The 15,596-nt window shown below is 44.9% G+C and overlaps 1 protein-coding gene across 1 annotated transcript in view; it reads left to right on the top strand.

Moving 5' to 3' along the window:
• The window catches only part of LOC120044165 (trinucleotide repeat-containing gene 6C protein-like), a 70,396-nt gene extending 61,226 nt beyond the window's left edge, over positions 1–9,170 (top strand). The window contains exons 18-20 of the mRNA XM_038988750.1: positions 1,517–1,741; positions 5,680–5,893; positions 6,179–9,170. Coding sequence (XP_038844678.1) covers positions 1,517–1,741; positions 5,680–5,893; positions 6,179–6,545 — 806 coding nt within the window. The 3' untranslated portion in view covers positions 6,546–9,170. The remainder of the gene's footprint in view (positions 1–1,516; positions 1,742–5,679; positions 5,894–6,178) is intronic.
• Positions 9,171–15,596: the final 6,426 nt, after the last annotated feature.

The raw sequence follows: 15,596 nt of genomic DNA, 5'->3' as shown, positions 1-15,596 counted from the left end.
GGGGTGGAGAGGGACGGGGGAGCTAGGGGTGGAGAGGGACGGGGGAGTTAGGGGTGGAGAGGGACGGGGAGGTGAGAAACAGAGGGAAAGAGGGACAGAGGAGGTAAGGGAGGGAGGGAGGGGAGAAGGAAAGGAGAGGTGGGAGGGAGGGGAGAAGGACAGGTGAGAGAGAGAGAGGGAGGGAGGGGAGTGTTCATGTTGTAAGTAGTCCTATACATACGTAATGACGGTGCTCTCCCTCTGGTAGACTTGGTCTTGAGAGAGGAGAGGAGAGCTGGGGGTCTGAGATGACCTGAATCATTCAAAGAAAACTGCTGCAGGCCAAATCAGATACTGTGCCTGCAATGTATCCCAATGGGTTGGGGAGACTGATTATCTGTAACAGTTCAGTCACTGGAGGGAGCCTGCTTTTTTTCTTCTGGTCCTGCTGCTTCTTCACTTAACTGCATGTACAATCTGACACTCGTATATCTACACTACTAGGTCATCTTATTCCTAACACTTTGAACTCTCCCATATCACACAGCCACATAACACCACAGCTATTCAGTCATCCACTTTCATTTATTCTGTTTCTTTATTAGATTTTCTCTCTTTCTTCCATTCCCTTCTTCTGTTTTTGTTTTGCTGGATGCGATGCCCCCATAGGCTCCTCCCCCACCTCATCTCAGAACGAGGCCCTGCCCCCCTCCACCGATTGGCCAGTCAGTGCCTACTCTAGCTCGTTCAGTCTGTCGTCCCCGGAAACGGACGACCCAGGTACACAGTTTGTCGGAGAGGGCGGAAGTCGCCTCTAACCACTGATACAGGGTCAAATCTTATATCCTACCATATTCCGAGTGGTTATGTTTAGGATCAGGTGATATGATAATCTGGTCCTAGATCTGTGGGTAGGGGTGACTTCCGCTTTGAGCTAGTTTGTCCCCCTGCCCCCCATCAGTGTTGACGCTTGTCCCAACCCTACCCTTTCCTCCTCCCTGCCCTGTCTCTGGTGGCTCAGTATCTGGTCCAGAGGAGGACCCCATCCTTACCATCGCATCTGTTTTGTGTGCCCTTCCCTCTTTAGTTGTACCCCTCATACATCTTCCCTCTGGTGGTGTTGATGTATCCCCACCCCTGTGTGTAGCATGGGGGGAGAGAAGAGAATAGGGGGGGAACTGGGAGGAGGGTGTATATACTATATCTTAGTATAGTTCTAGTAAGAGGTCTAACTCTGTTCCTGGCCTGATCTGTCCCATACTGTGAGGCATGGTCTGAGACTGACCCTGTGCTGTAGTCCTTACTGTGCGGTCTGGGACTGTGTGTGGTCCCAGACCGCTGTCTGTTTTTGGTTCAACACATACAGGAAAAGCAGAATGAATGCTCTGCTCTACCGTCAACAACCCCTCTACCAGGATATTATTCTGACTAGTGTTTTGGGTTGTTTAGTTCCCTGTGTGTTGTTGATAGAAGAATGCCAAGTATCTCCAGTTGTTGCCCAGCAATCAATGTGTTTTTTTTCTTATCTCTCTTTCAGGTAAATTGTCGGACATGAAGTCCACCTGGTCCCCGGGGCCCATCTCCCACCCCTCCCAAGTCTCTCTGTCCCATGAGTTGTGGAAGGTCCCCCAGGGGCCCCGCAGTAACACAACCGCCCCCACGCGGCCCCCTCCGGGCCTCACCAACCCCACCAAGCACTCCTCCACCTGGGGAGGCAACTCCCTGGGCCTGGCCCAAGGCTGGAGCAGCTCCTACTCCTCAGGTAAATAAAATTGTATTTGTCAAATGTGCCGAATACAACAGGCATAGACCTAACTGTGTAATGCTTAAACAACAATGCAGTTTTAACAAAAATGGAGTTAAGAAAATATTTACTAAATGAACTAAAGTAAAGAATATATATATATTTTAAAAGTAACACAATAAAATAACAATAATGAGGCTATGTACAGGGGGAACCGGTACCGAGTCAGGTTCAAGAGGTGATACAGACTAAAGGCCAGGTTCTAGAGGTGATACAGACTAAAGGACAGGTTCTAGAGGTGATACAGACTAAAGGCCAGGTTCTAGAGGTGTTGTGATACAGACTAAAGGCCAGGTTCTAGAGGTGTTGTGATACAGACTAAAGGCCAGGTTCTAGAGGTGATACAGACTAAAGGCCAGGTTCTAGAGGTGATAGACTAAAGGCCAGGTTCTAGAGGTGTTGTGATACAGACTAAAGGCCAGGTTCTAGAGGTGATACAGACTAAAGGACAGGTTCTAGAGGTGATACAGACTAAAGGCCAGGTTCTAGAGGTGTTGTGATACAGACTAAAGGCCAGGTTCTAGAGGTGATACAGACTAAAGGCCAGGTTCTAGAGGTGATACAGACTAAAGGCCAGGTTCTAGAGGTGTTGTGATACAGACTAAAGGCCAGGTTCTAGAGGTGATACAGACTAATGGCCAGGTTCTAGATGTGTTGTGATAGAGACTAAAGGCCAGGTTCTAGAGGTGTTGTGATACAGACTAAAGGCCAGGTTCTAGAGGTGGTGTGATACAGACTAAAGGCCAGGTTCTAGAGGTGGTGTGATACAGACTAAAGGTCGGGTTCTAGAGGTGATACAGACTACAGGACAGGTTCTAGAGGTGATACAGACTAAAGGCCAGGTTCTAGAGGTGATACAGACTAAAGCCCAGGTTCTAAAGGTGTTGTGATACAGACTAAAGGCCAGGTTCTAGAGGTGGTACAGACTAAAGGCCAGGTTCTAGAGGTGATACAGACTAAAGGCCAGGTTCTAGAGGTGATACAGACTAAAGGCCAGGTTCTAGAGGTGTTGTGATACAGACTAAAGGCCAGGTTCTAGAGGTGTTGTGATACAGACTAAAGGCCAGGTTCTAGAGGTGTTGTGATACAGACTAAAGGCCAGGTTCTAGAGGTGATACAGACTAAAGGCCAGGTTCTAGAGGTGTTGTGATACAGACTAAAGGCCAGGTTCTAGAGGTGATACAGACTAAAGGACAGGTTCTAGAGGTGATACAGACTAAAGGCCAGGTTCTAGAGGTGTTGTGATACAGACTAAAGGCCAGGTTCTAGAGGTGATACAGACTAAAGGCCAGGTTCTAGAGGTGATACAGACTAAAGGCCAGGTTCTAGAGGTGTTGTGATACAGACTAAAGGCCAGGTTCTAGATGTGATACAGACTAAAGGCCAGGTTCTAGAGGTGTTGTGATACAGACTAATGGCCAGGTTCTAGATGTGTTGTGATAGAGACTAAAGGCCAGGTTCTAGAGGTGGTGTGATACAGACTAAAGGCCAGGTTCTAGAGGTGGTGTGATACAGACTAAAGGCCAGGTTCTAGAGGTGGTGTGATACAGACTAAAGGTCGGGTTCTAGAGGTTATACAGACTACAGGTCAGGTTCTAGAGGTGATACAGACTACAGGACAGGTTCTAGAGGTGATACAGACTAAAGGCCAGGTTCTAGAGGTGATACAGACTAAAGCCCAGGTTCTAAAGGTGTTGTGATACAGACTAAAGGCCAGGTTCTAGAGGTGGTACAGACTAAAGGCCAGGTTCTAGAGGTGGTACAGACTAAAGGCCAGGTTCTAGAGGTGATACAGACTAAAGGCCAGGTTCTAGAGGTGTTGTGATACAGACTAAAGGCCAGGTTCTAGAGGTGTTGTGATACAGACTAAAGGCCAGGTTCTAGAGGTGATACAGACTAAAGGCCAGGTTCTAGAGGTGATACAGACTAAAGGCCAGGTTCTAGAGGTGATACAGACTAAAGGCCAGGTTCTAGAGGTGTGATACAGACTAAAGGACAGGTTCTTAAGGTGTGATACAGACTAATGGCCAGGTTCTAGATGTGTTGTGATAGAGACTAAAGGCCAGGTTCTAGAGGTGTTGTGATACAGACTAAAGGCCAGGTTCTAGAGGTGATACAGACTAATGGCCAGGTTCTATATGTGTTGTGATAGAGACTAAAGGCCAGGTTCTAGAGGTGTTGTGATACAGACTAAAGGCCAGGTTCTAGAGGTGTTGTAATACAGACTAAAGGCCAGGTTCTAGAGGTGGTGTGATACAGACTAAAGGTCGGGTTCTAGAGGTGATACAGACTAAAGGTCGGGTTCTAGAGGTGATACAGACTAAAGGTCGGGTTCTAGAGGTGATACAGACTACAGGACAGGTTCTAGAGGTGATACAGACTAAAGTCCAGGTTCTAGAGGTGATAGACTAAAGCCCAGGTTTTTAAGGTGTGATACAGACTAAAGGCCAGGTTCTAGAGGTGATACAGACTAAAGGCCAGGTTCTAGATGTGTTGTGATAGAGACTAAAGGCCAGGTTCTAGAGGTGTTGTGATACAGACTAAAGGCCAGGTTCTAGAGGTGTTGTAATACAGACTAAAGGCCAGGTTCTAGAGGTGTTGTAATACAGACTAAAGGCCAGGTTCTAGAGGTGGTGTGATACAGACTAAAGGTCGGGTTCTAGAGGTTATACAGACTAAAGGTCGGGTTCTAGAGGTGATACAGACTACAGGACAGGTTCTAGAGGTGATACAGACTAAAGGCCAGGTTCTAGAGGTGATACAGACTAAAGGCCAGGTTCTAGAGGTGTTGTGATACAGACTAAAGGCCGGGTTCTAGAGGTGATACAGACTAAAGGCCAGGTTCTAGAGGTGATACAGACTAAAGGCCAGGTTCTAGAGGTGTTGTGATACAGACTAAAGGCCAGGTTCTAGAGGTGTTGTGATACAGACTAAAGGCCAGGTTCTAGAGGTGATACAGACTAAAGGCCAGGTTCTAGAGGTGATACAGACTAAAGGACAGGTTCTAGAGGTGTTGTGATACAGACTAAAGGCCAGGTTCTAGAGGTGTTGTGATACAGACTAAAGGCCAGGTTCTAGAGGTGATACAGACTAAAGGCCAGGTTCTAGAGGTGTTGTGATACAGACTAAAGGCCAGGTTCTAGAGGTGTTGTGATACAGACTAAAGGCCAGGTTCTAGAGGTGATGTGATAGAGACTAAAGGCCAGGTTCTAGAGGTGTTGTGATACAGACTAAAGGCCAGGTTCTAGAGGTGATGTGATACAGACTAGAGGTCAACCGATTATGATTTTTAAATGCCGATACCGATTATTGGAGGACCAAAAAAAGCTGATACCGATTAATCTGCCGATTTAATAAAAAATAAAAAAAATAACTTTTAAAAATGTTTTTATTTGTAATAATGACAATTACAACAATACTGAATGAACACTTATTTTAACTTAATATAATACATCAACAAAATAAATTTAGCCTCAAATAAATAATGAAACATGTTCAATTTGGTTTAAATAATGCAAAAACAAAGTGTTGGAGAAGAAAGTAAAAGCGCAATATGTGCCATGTAAGAAAAGAGAAGGCCAGGTTCTAGACGTGTATGTTGTAGCCTGGCAGGCAGAGACTTCTTGCCCTTTTGGTACAGCCAAGGCGGTCTAGACAACACCCCGAGAATGCCTTGTTGTGGTTGAACGCACCTCTCTTGATCAACTGACACTGTGGTTTACCTAAACTACAGAGCTTACTTCTTAGAATACACCACCCATCTTACTGACTGACTTTCCTAGCATTTCTGACATTGTGACATCATGGTGTTAGATATAGAGCAATTCTGCATTTTAGATTTATTTAGCTCTTTCCTCCCTCTCTTCTCTCCTTCTCCTCCCCCTCTATCCTTATAGCAGCTACCACATGGAGTACAGACAGCTCCAACAGGACCAGTAGCTGGTTGGTCCTGAGGAACCTCACTCCCCAGATAGACGGGTCCACCCTGCGGACGCTATGCATGCAGCATGGCCCCCTCATCACATTCCACCTCAACCTGACCCAGGGCAACGCATTGGTGCGCTACAGCTCCAAGGAGGAGGCCGCCAAGGCCCAGAAGTCCCTGCACATGTACGGAGATGTTGTTGGCAGTTTTCCTGCCCCTCTCACTGCTCGTAGGCAGAAACACTTATGTCATGTCAACTGTCAGGTGTGAAAGAACTTAGAACTGGGAGAACTTGGAAAGCTTAGAATTTGGAAAAATGTGAACTTAGAGAGATCTTTTAGTGGGTGCCCGGCCTGCTTCCACAAAGGGTAAAAAACAGTATTTATAGCATCACACGTGGTGTATGAGAATGGCCACTTCAATGAGGCTAACTAAATAACACCTCTCTGTTTGTCTCTCTTCCTGTCCAGGTGCGTTCTGGGTAACACCACCATCCTGGCAGAGTTTGCTGGGGAGGAAGAGGTCCAGCGCTTCTTTGCACAGGGCCAGCAGCTAGCCTCAACTACCAGCTGGCAGGCTGACCCAGGCGTCAATCAGACGCGGATGGGCGGTTCCGGGCCCAGATCCTCGCACCCCATTGGCCATCCCCACTGGAACTCTGGTGGCGGCATGGGAGGAGGTGGAGCCAAGACGGGCGGAGACCTGCTGTGGGGGGGCGTGCCCCAGTACTCCAGCCTATGGGGACCGCCCAGCGGAGAGGAGGGGCGGGTCATGGGGAGTCCTACTCCAATCAACACGCTGCTGCCTGGGGACCTGCTGAGCGGGGAGTCCATGTAGGACCACGTCACAGAGCTCCATGCTAGAAAAAGGAGGAATGGAATACTACACAGGAATACTACACAGTACTACATATATACATGTATACAGACAGAAGAGCAAAAACCAAGCAGATCAATGTGGTGATAATCAGTGTGGGTGGGATGATCGAGGGACAGACTTGAGGAGCACAAGGTGACTCTTCTGTGTCCACGCTGCTCACCCTCTTCCAATTTTTCTGTTTGTTTAAAAGAAAACATGTCATTTTAGATTTGTTCGGCGAGAGGCTCGGGTTGCAGTGTTTAAAGTTGGGACTTTGGGAAAAGCACGAGTATGCCTTTGACTCAAACAACAAAGGAAGAGAAACATTTGAACTTTACTCTGAGAACTATTTGTCATGTGAAACGTGTATTTTAGACTAACTGCTTCAAACAACGAGCTGCCATCTTCAAAACTCCCATAATCCCTTGCTGCCTGACAGCAGTCAATCCACACCTCAGAGAAACCATATATACACATCATTCCCAAAGCCCATCCCCTTCCTGTCGGGAAGGTTCCAGAACTTTCTACCAGTCCGAAATTTCTCTTGTTTGTTTTTTCTCGGCACTAATTACTAGCCTTAACCTCCCTCCTGGCCTGGTTCCCCTCCTTTATTCACTGATTCTCACTCACTCTGTACTTACTGAAGAAAACGTACTGAGAATTGCACACTCATTTCTGAGCCAGCGAAAACCGAGGGGAGAGGATGTGCTTGTAAGAGACTGAGGCCACAGCAGCTCTCAACTGGAAGCCTCGGCGGTCACAAGCATATTATTCAGTCCCCACCACTCTTAAAGGGATTGATGATGCAAACGCAAAACATCTTGTTCATTTTAAAGCCATTTTTGTCATGGAGTTTTGTTTCCCCGAACCATTCGCAAAATAAGCGAAGAGAAATATGACTCCAGTGTGTGAATATTTCCGGGGGCGTGTGTTTCCATGCGTGTATGACCGTCTTGTTGAAGTCTAGTAACCACTGCTCTATGGAACTGTAACAAAACACTTTTGAAATGCACCTCAACTCGTTTAAGGACGAACTTGTGGTCTGGTTCCCCCCTTTCTGTGACTGCGGAAGACCTCAGTCATTACCGTTGTCCACTAATCTCTCCTTTACACCAACACACCATTTCAAGTGACGTGCAATATAAGCCACAGACTACTCTCTACTACCGTCCACCCCAAGTACTCAAAGGGTTTCTCTCACAAACCTCTTTCAAGAGCAGAGACAAAATCAGCAAGGACTCTCTATATCCATCCCCCCTGGGTGTGTGAGCTGGCTGGACCCACTTATCCGTGAAACACAAGGATATACAACAAGCACTTGTTATTCAGTCTTGGACTAGGTCTTTCTAATCCAGCCGCACACAACAGTGACTGACTAGAGGGGCACAGGGCTAAGGAAGGGGGTGTATGGGGCATTATACCAAAACGAGACTTGTTCCTTATCTACCCACAAGACGAAACCATGCATTTTTTTCTTTCCATTGTTGTATTTGGTACAAAAAAGTATGGAACAAATATATAACTGCTTTATAAAAAGAGGTGGTTTATCATAGCACTTAGCAAAGAGCGGCATGCTCCTTCACTTCAATGCCAACGAATCAGAAGAGGAGAAGCGTGTGACACTGAAAAACTCGAGAGAAAAAACTCAAACAAAAAAAACAAGCAATCTACTACGACGTGGCTTCTCCGTAACTCTTTATGAACTGTAACACAGATGTGAAACTATTTTCAGTTTTCATATTATTTTTATTTTAAACCTTCCCTTTCTCGTGGTACCAGGAAAGTTTCTGAAATGGTAGCAAAATGAAGGGATGGAAAGGAAAGAAAGAATGAAAGACTTTGGGCACTATCGGGTGTGAGACCCCGAAGCACTCGCCTGTTTTCCCTTTCACTCTTTCAAAGTAAATATCACTGTTACATGACTGAAAATCTTTAGCCTTGTTGTCTGGAGACGCAACTAGATGCAGCGGCAATGTTCTGTGGATGGATTCTGCAGGGGGATCGCCATTTTCTCTCTATCTCAACCTTTTTCACAAGCCCTGCCAACCTGTATGATCGTGTGGCCATTGAGTGCCTGCCTGCTGCGGAGGGGGTGGATTTCATAGAAGCTCCACACCAGGCCTCTGCAGCAGCTCTCACCCCACCTTCCCCTCTCCCTCCCTGGGGAGCCTCACAGACTGGTTCCCTCAGGGACCTCCCGGGCCTCTGGTGCCCAAGAGCAGCTGTCAGAACTGTCCGATTCGTATTAACTACTACTACTGCGCCAGCTTCTGTTGTTTCATCACCTCCACTCTATCCCTCTCTCTTCTGTTGTTCATCACCTCCACTCTATCCCTCTCTCTTCTGTTGTTCATCACCTCCACTCTATCCCTCTCTCTTCTGTTGTTCATCACCTCCCCTCTATCCCTCTCTCTTCTGTTGTTCATCACCTCCCCTCTATCCCTCTCTCTTCTGTTGTTCATCACCTCCACTCTATCCCACTCTCTTCTGTTGTTCATCACCTCCACTCTATCCCTCTCTCTTCTGTTGTTCATCACCTCCACTCTATCCCTCTCTCTTCTGTTGTTCATCACCTCCACTCTATCCCTCTCTCTTCTGTTGTTCATCACCTCCACTCTATCCCTCTCTCTTCTGTTGTTCATCACCTCCACTCTATCCCTCTCTCTTCTGTTGTTCATCACCTCCACTCTATCCCTCTCTCTTCTGTTGTTCATCACCTCCACTCTATCCCTCTCTCTTCTGTTGTTCATCACCTCCACTCTATCCCTCTCTCTTCTGTTGTTCATCACCTCCACTCTATCCCTCTCTCTTCTGTTGTTCATCACCTCCACTCTATCCCTCTCTCTTCTGTTGTTCATCACCTCCACTCTATCCCTCTCTCTTCTGTTGTTCATCACCTCCACTCTATCCCTCTCTCTTCTGTTGTTCATCACCTCCACTCTATCCCTCTCTCTTCTGTTGTTCATCACCTCCACTCTATCCCTCTCTCTTCTGTTGTTCATCACCTCCACTCTATCCCTCTCTCTTCTGTTGTTCATCACCTCCACTCTATCCCTCTCTCTTCTGTTGTTCATCACCTCCACTCTATCCCTCTCTCTTCTGTTGTTCATCACCTCCCCTCTATCCCTCTCTCTTCTGTTGTTCATCACCTCCCCTCTATCCCTCTCTCTTCTGTTGTTCATCACCTCCCCTCTATCCCTCTCTCTTCTGTTGTTCATCACCTCCCCTCTATCCCTCTCTCTTCTGTTGTTCATCACCTCCCCTCTATCCCTCTCTCTTCTGTTGTTCATCACCTCCACTCTATCCCTCTCTCTTCTGTTGTTCATCACCTCCCCTCTATCCCTCTCTCTTCTGTTGTTCATCACCTCCCCTCTATCCCTCTCTCTTCTGTTGTTCATCACCTCCCCTCTATCCCTCTCTCTTCTGTTGTTCATCACCTCCCCTCTATCCCTCTCTCTTCTGTTGTTCATCACCTCCCCTCTATCCCTCTCTCTTCTGTTGTTCATCACCTCCCCTCTATCCCTCTCTCTTCTGTTGTTCATCACCTCCCCTCTATCCCTCTCTCTTCTGTTGTTCATCACCTCCCCTCTATCCCTCTCTCTTCTGTTGTTCATCACCTCCCCTCTATCCCTCTCTCTTCTGTTGTTCATCACCTCCCCTCTATCCCTCTCTCTTCTGTTGTTCATCACCTCCACTCTATCCCTCTCTCTTCTGTTGTTCATCACCTCCACTCTATCCCTCTCTCTTCTGTTGTTCATCACCTCCACTCTATCCCTCTCTCTTCTGTTGTTCATCACCTCCCCTCTATCCCTCTCTCTTCTGTTGTTCATCACCTCCCCTCTATCCCTCTCTCTTCTGTTGTTCATCACCTCCCCTCTATCCCTCTCTCTTCTGTTGTTCATCACCTCCCCTCTATCCCTCTCTCTTCTGTTGTTCATCACCTCCACTCTATCCCGCCCTCTGTCTCTCATGCAAGGATCACTTTAGCCAGAGATGGAGAGGTTTTTGAATCGTGTTAAGTTTTCTTTGGTTTAATTTTTTTGGTTTATTATTTTCATTTCTGGAAAAATCGCCAGAGTTATTTTAGTTTTTGTCAAACTTGCTGTTGTTGATGTTTGTTTTATGATGATTACAATGATTTTTATGGATGTTTTTTCGACGGCTCCATGCAGTGTTCAGCTGCTCTCCTGTCCCCTGCTCTTACTGCTCGTAAGCAGAAACTAAAATACTTCTGGTTCGACGCGCACCTCAGCAAACGCAGCCCACCACAGGAATGTTATGGATACGGACACTGCAGATCTCAGTGGGGGTGGTTCATTTGGTGTGGTTGTTGGACAGTCAGTGTTTTGGTTCAGGAGCGGACCTGATGGTTCTAATGTATAGTCAGATCAGGTGTGAGATTCAGAGGGTATCTATCTACCCGGCCTGCCCTGCTCCCCCTCTCTCACAGCCTCTGCTGCCCAGCCCACCCTCTCTCCCTTCCCATCCCCATGTTGTTCTCTCCACACACACATCGTCCACTCGTCAGGCCTCGCTCACACTGGTGCTTTATTTTCCATAGGCTGTCTAGGAGCTTTCTGGCAGAATGAAAAGACAGACTCCTATACCACTATCCCTCTCCGTCAACCTGAATACCATATAAACTGACGCAGCACTCGATTTCTATGCAAAGACAGAGGTTCGCGCTCAGAACCATCAACCATCAGTCCACCAACCATCTGCCAATTGTCTAACCCCCTCCTTTCCACCCCCCCCCGGCATTTTTTCATACCAGCCAGCACTAGGCAGACTCCAAACTACCCTCCCCACTGCTCCATCACTGTGGTGTCTTTGTAATTCAGTCTCACTGATATCCCTCATACATACACACCTCAGGAGGACCACTGAGTAGACTGCGTTCCCCTGTTGGCGCTCTAGCATTGTGTAAAGTACATCTGTAAAGTACAGTTGTTCATTGTGATGATTTCAAGAGCTTTTAGAGAACACTAATAATGACCTGCTGAGTGGTATGAGAAGTATGAGTGGTGGGGATGGGGGTTTCTGGGAGTCCTTCCTCATGTGTCATGTGCCAACTGGACTAAAATATATACTTCAGCCCTGCCATTTACCATTGAGTTGTATCTGCTGTCAAATGAGCCTTCAATTCCCATGATTCAGTTGTTTTGAGACTACATTTCTGCCTGAATCCTAGACTTAAAGGCACATGGTCATGGAGGAATGTGGGGTGGGAGGAGGGGGTAATATTTGGGCCAGGACATATGAGGCAGTCCCTTGTCCCAGCTATCAAAAGAAAACAGGCAGTCTGTGTGTACTGTTGATGGGTCACATCGGGTACACCTTTTATAAAACCAAAAACATGTTATCTTTTTTGGGGGGTTAACAAAAAGTAGAAACTAAAGTACAAAAAAAAGTGTTTAAAAAAGTCCTAAAGTATGTTTTTTGCTGTGCACTCCTTGGCTGAGAGGCCTCGTTCTCTCTGCAAGCCTTTTCCCCCCCAACTGTGGCACTCTGACTGGGGCTACCTTCTGGAACACTGTATCGATGGTGTTCATTTCTGACCTCCAGCCTCGAGTGCACCACCCACAGAACAGAACATTGCCACAGATCTGGGTTTTTGGGTTAGGGTCCAGGTGGGGCCCACCGCATCAGCAGGGCCAGGACACACCTCACAGTTTTGTTGTTCGGTACCAAGTCTTAAAAGGGGAAAGGCCCTCTTCCAAGAGTTGTTTTTCGTACTCGTCGTTGTCGTGTGACATTAGCAACAATCACTAATTGCCTGTTTCTGAAAAAGCTGAATTGTTTTGCTCCACGCTGGGCTCCCGAGGCTACAGACTGGAATAGGGTCACAAAAAAGGGATTGGGGGGTCAAGTCTCAGAGGCGTCCCAGGATTCTCTGTGCAGCACCAGCACTGAGAGACCACCTGTCACTCTACCCCCCCACCCCTACCCACCAATATACACCATGGATGACTGTTGTAGGAAGTCAAGAGAATCTCCCTTTTTAAATCACTCAAAGGCAACTGGAGTTTAAGCAAAGTATGCTTGTCAATCATGGACCAGAGTAGGTTCTGGGGTAGGGACCCCATTTCAAGAGGAATACAAAACAACGTATCTTTCTCAAGGGCCTGGGTTGAATATGCACATGCTAGTTTATATACATGTATACATCCAAGTGTGTATATATGTATACAACTAGGTTTCTCTTTCCACTTGACCCTAAGCCCGCTGTCTCTGCCCCAGGTCCAACCTTACCCCTATGTATTCTCCTTCTCTGTATATTTCACAGAAGATAAATATAATATTAACATATCAGAGTAATACAAAAATAAAGAATACAAATACTTGAATCAAAAGAAGCGCCAATATTGTAATGTGAACACTTTGTAATCATTTTGTCTCGTTCATACACTTCCTGGATATTTGAGAACATCTGTTCTGAGTGAACTAAATTAGAAAAAGGAGGATTGTTAAAAACAAAGATTGGTATAAAAAAAGGCTAAATGACATCTGTTGTATCTGAGTGTTTGCACAAGGTTGCCTGTACTGTATGGTTCATGTATGGATGGATGTGTCTGTTTGACAGACAGTGTGTATGAGGTTTCAAACGATTGTGAGCCTGTGATTTACAGCGGGAATTATCTCCGCTTATTCATTTTATTTCTATTCAGTATATTAGTTTTACGTTTTATTTTTGGCTTATCAAAAGTATATTCTGATGTTTATTGTTATTAGACTCTAGCGTTGCACTGAGTGTCAGCCCTGCCCTCAAGCTAATCGAACAACGCCAGATAAAGTACTGGGGGCAGACGGCGACTTCACGTGTAAATGTTTACTCAAGGACTTAAGAAAATAAGTGTTTTTAATCTGTAATATGTTTATCTACCTTGTAGTGGCTTTCATTGTGGAATAATCCAAGAAAAAATATGGATTATTAATTATAAGTATTGCACCATTTTTTCAGATTATAAACTTAAAAAGTATAGAAAAGCAACAAAAAAAACAAATATTGAAAAAAAAACATTACAAAAAAAGTATTTTTGAAGACCTGTGGCCATAGTTTGGGTAGAGAGACTTGTAGCTCTCCCTGTCTATTCAGGGAGAAACCGAAGGATAAGACATCAGAAGGAGGGTTGGTTACAAGGCTCACTTCAGAGGTGCCTACCTTTTTGGTTTGTTAGCTTTCGTTCAGTTTCATTTTTGTTAAAATCTCATGTTATGTTTGCTTGTTTTCTGCAAGGCCACTGACGGTTTACAACCATTTTTGTTTTTCTGAAGTTCGAGGAAAAGGAATTAACTGTATGAAAATGTTGGAAAAACACAAGAAAAGGACAAATACTTCCATTTTAAAAAGAATAACAAAAACACTTTACAGAATGAAGATTTTAATATTGTGCTACTTTCAGAACTCTGGGATCCAACAGTGTTGTCATGTTATATTTGACCTTTGACATCTTTGTTCTATGTTGATTTCATGGACTATCTAAAGCCTGTGCATTTTTATTGATTACATTTTTCCTTTGTAAAAAGAAAAAAAAAAACATAATTGCTCACTATCTTGCACACATAAAGTGGATCTTGTCTCAGGAAGGCCAGGGTTCCAACTCCACTCCATTTTAATGTATGGAAAGAAAAGAAAAAAAGCACTGAAAAACTTCAGAAAGAGAGATTTCAGAAAGAGAGAAAATATCCTTTGTTTTTAAATCCGTAGCAGTTTACAGTGCCTTCAGAAACTATTCACACCCCTTGACTTTTACCAAATTTTGTTGTTACAGCCTGAATTTAAAATGTATTAAATTTAGATTTTTTTGGGTCACTGGCCTACACACAATACCCCATAATGTCAAAGTGGAATTATGATTTTCTAAATTTGACAAATTTAATAAAATATTAAAAGCTGAAATGTCTTGAGTCAATAAGTATTCAACCCCTTTGTTATGGCAAGCCTAAATACGTTCAGGAGTAAAAAATGTGCTTAAGTCACACAAGTTGCATGGACTCTGTGTGCAGTAATAGTGTTTAACATGATTTTTGAATGACTACCTCATCTTTGTACCCCATACATACAATTATCTTTAGTCAGCAGTGAATTTCAAACAGATTCAACCATAAAGACCAGGGAGGTTTTCCAATTCCTCGCAAAGGAATTGGTAGATGGGTAGATGGGTTAAAAAAACAAAAAAAAACAGGCATTGAATATCCCTTTGAGCATGGTGGTTATTAATTACACTTTGGATGGTGTATCAATGCACCCAGTCACTACAGAGATACAGGCGTCCTTCCTAACTCAGTTGCCGGAGAGGAAGGAAACTGCTCAGGGATTTCACCATGAGGCCGATGGAGACATTAACAGTTACAGCGTATAATGGCTGTGACAGGAGAAAACTGAGGATGGATCACTAACATTGTAGTTAGTTCACAATACTAACCTCATTGACAGGGTGAAAAGAAGGAAGCCTGTACAGAATACAAATATTCTGAAACATGTATCCTGTTTGCCACAAGGCACTAAAGTAATTCTTCAAAAAATGTGGCAAAGCAATAAACTTTTTGTCCTGAATACAAAGTGTTATGTTTGAGAGTACCACCCTCCATATTTTCAAGCAGTGATGGCTGCATCTTGTTATGGGTATGCTTGTAATCGTTAAAATCCTACAGGAAAACCTTGTTCAGTCTGCTTTCCACTAGACTAGACACTGGGAGAGGAATTCACCTTTCAGCAGGACAATAACCTAAAACACAAGGCCAAATCTACGCTGGAATTGCGTACCGTGAATGTTCCAGAGTGGCCGAGTTAGTTTTGACTTAAATCTGCTTGAATGGCAAGACCTAAAAATGGTTGTCTAACATTGATCAACAAACAATTTGACAGAGCTTGAAGGATTCTGAAAAGAATAATGGACAACTGTTGCACAATCCAGGTGTGGAAAGAGACTTACTCAGACTCAAATGTGATTCTAGCATGTATTTACTCAGGGGGTTGAATACTTATCTAATCAAGATATATTCATGTTTTATTTTTCATGATTTTTG

This window comes from Salvelinus namaycush, chromosome 3, assembly GCF_016432855.1.
Source record: "Salvelinus namaycush isolate Seneca chromosome 3, SaNama_1.0, whole genome shotgun sequence".
In the NCBI taxonomy this organism is placed as follows: domain Eukaryota; kingdom Metazoa; phylum Chordata; class Actinopteri; order Salmoniformes; family Salmonidae; genus Salvelinus; species Salvelinus namaycush.
This window is presented reverse-complemented; position numbering and strand designations above follow the sequence as displayed.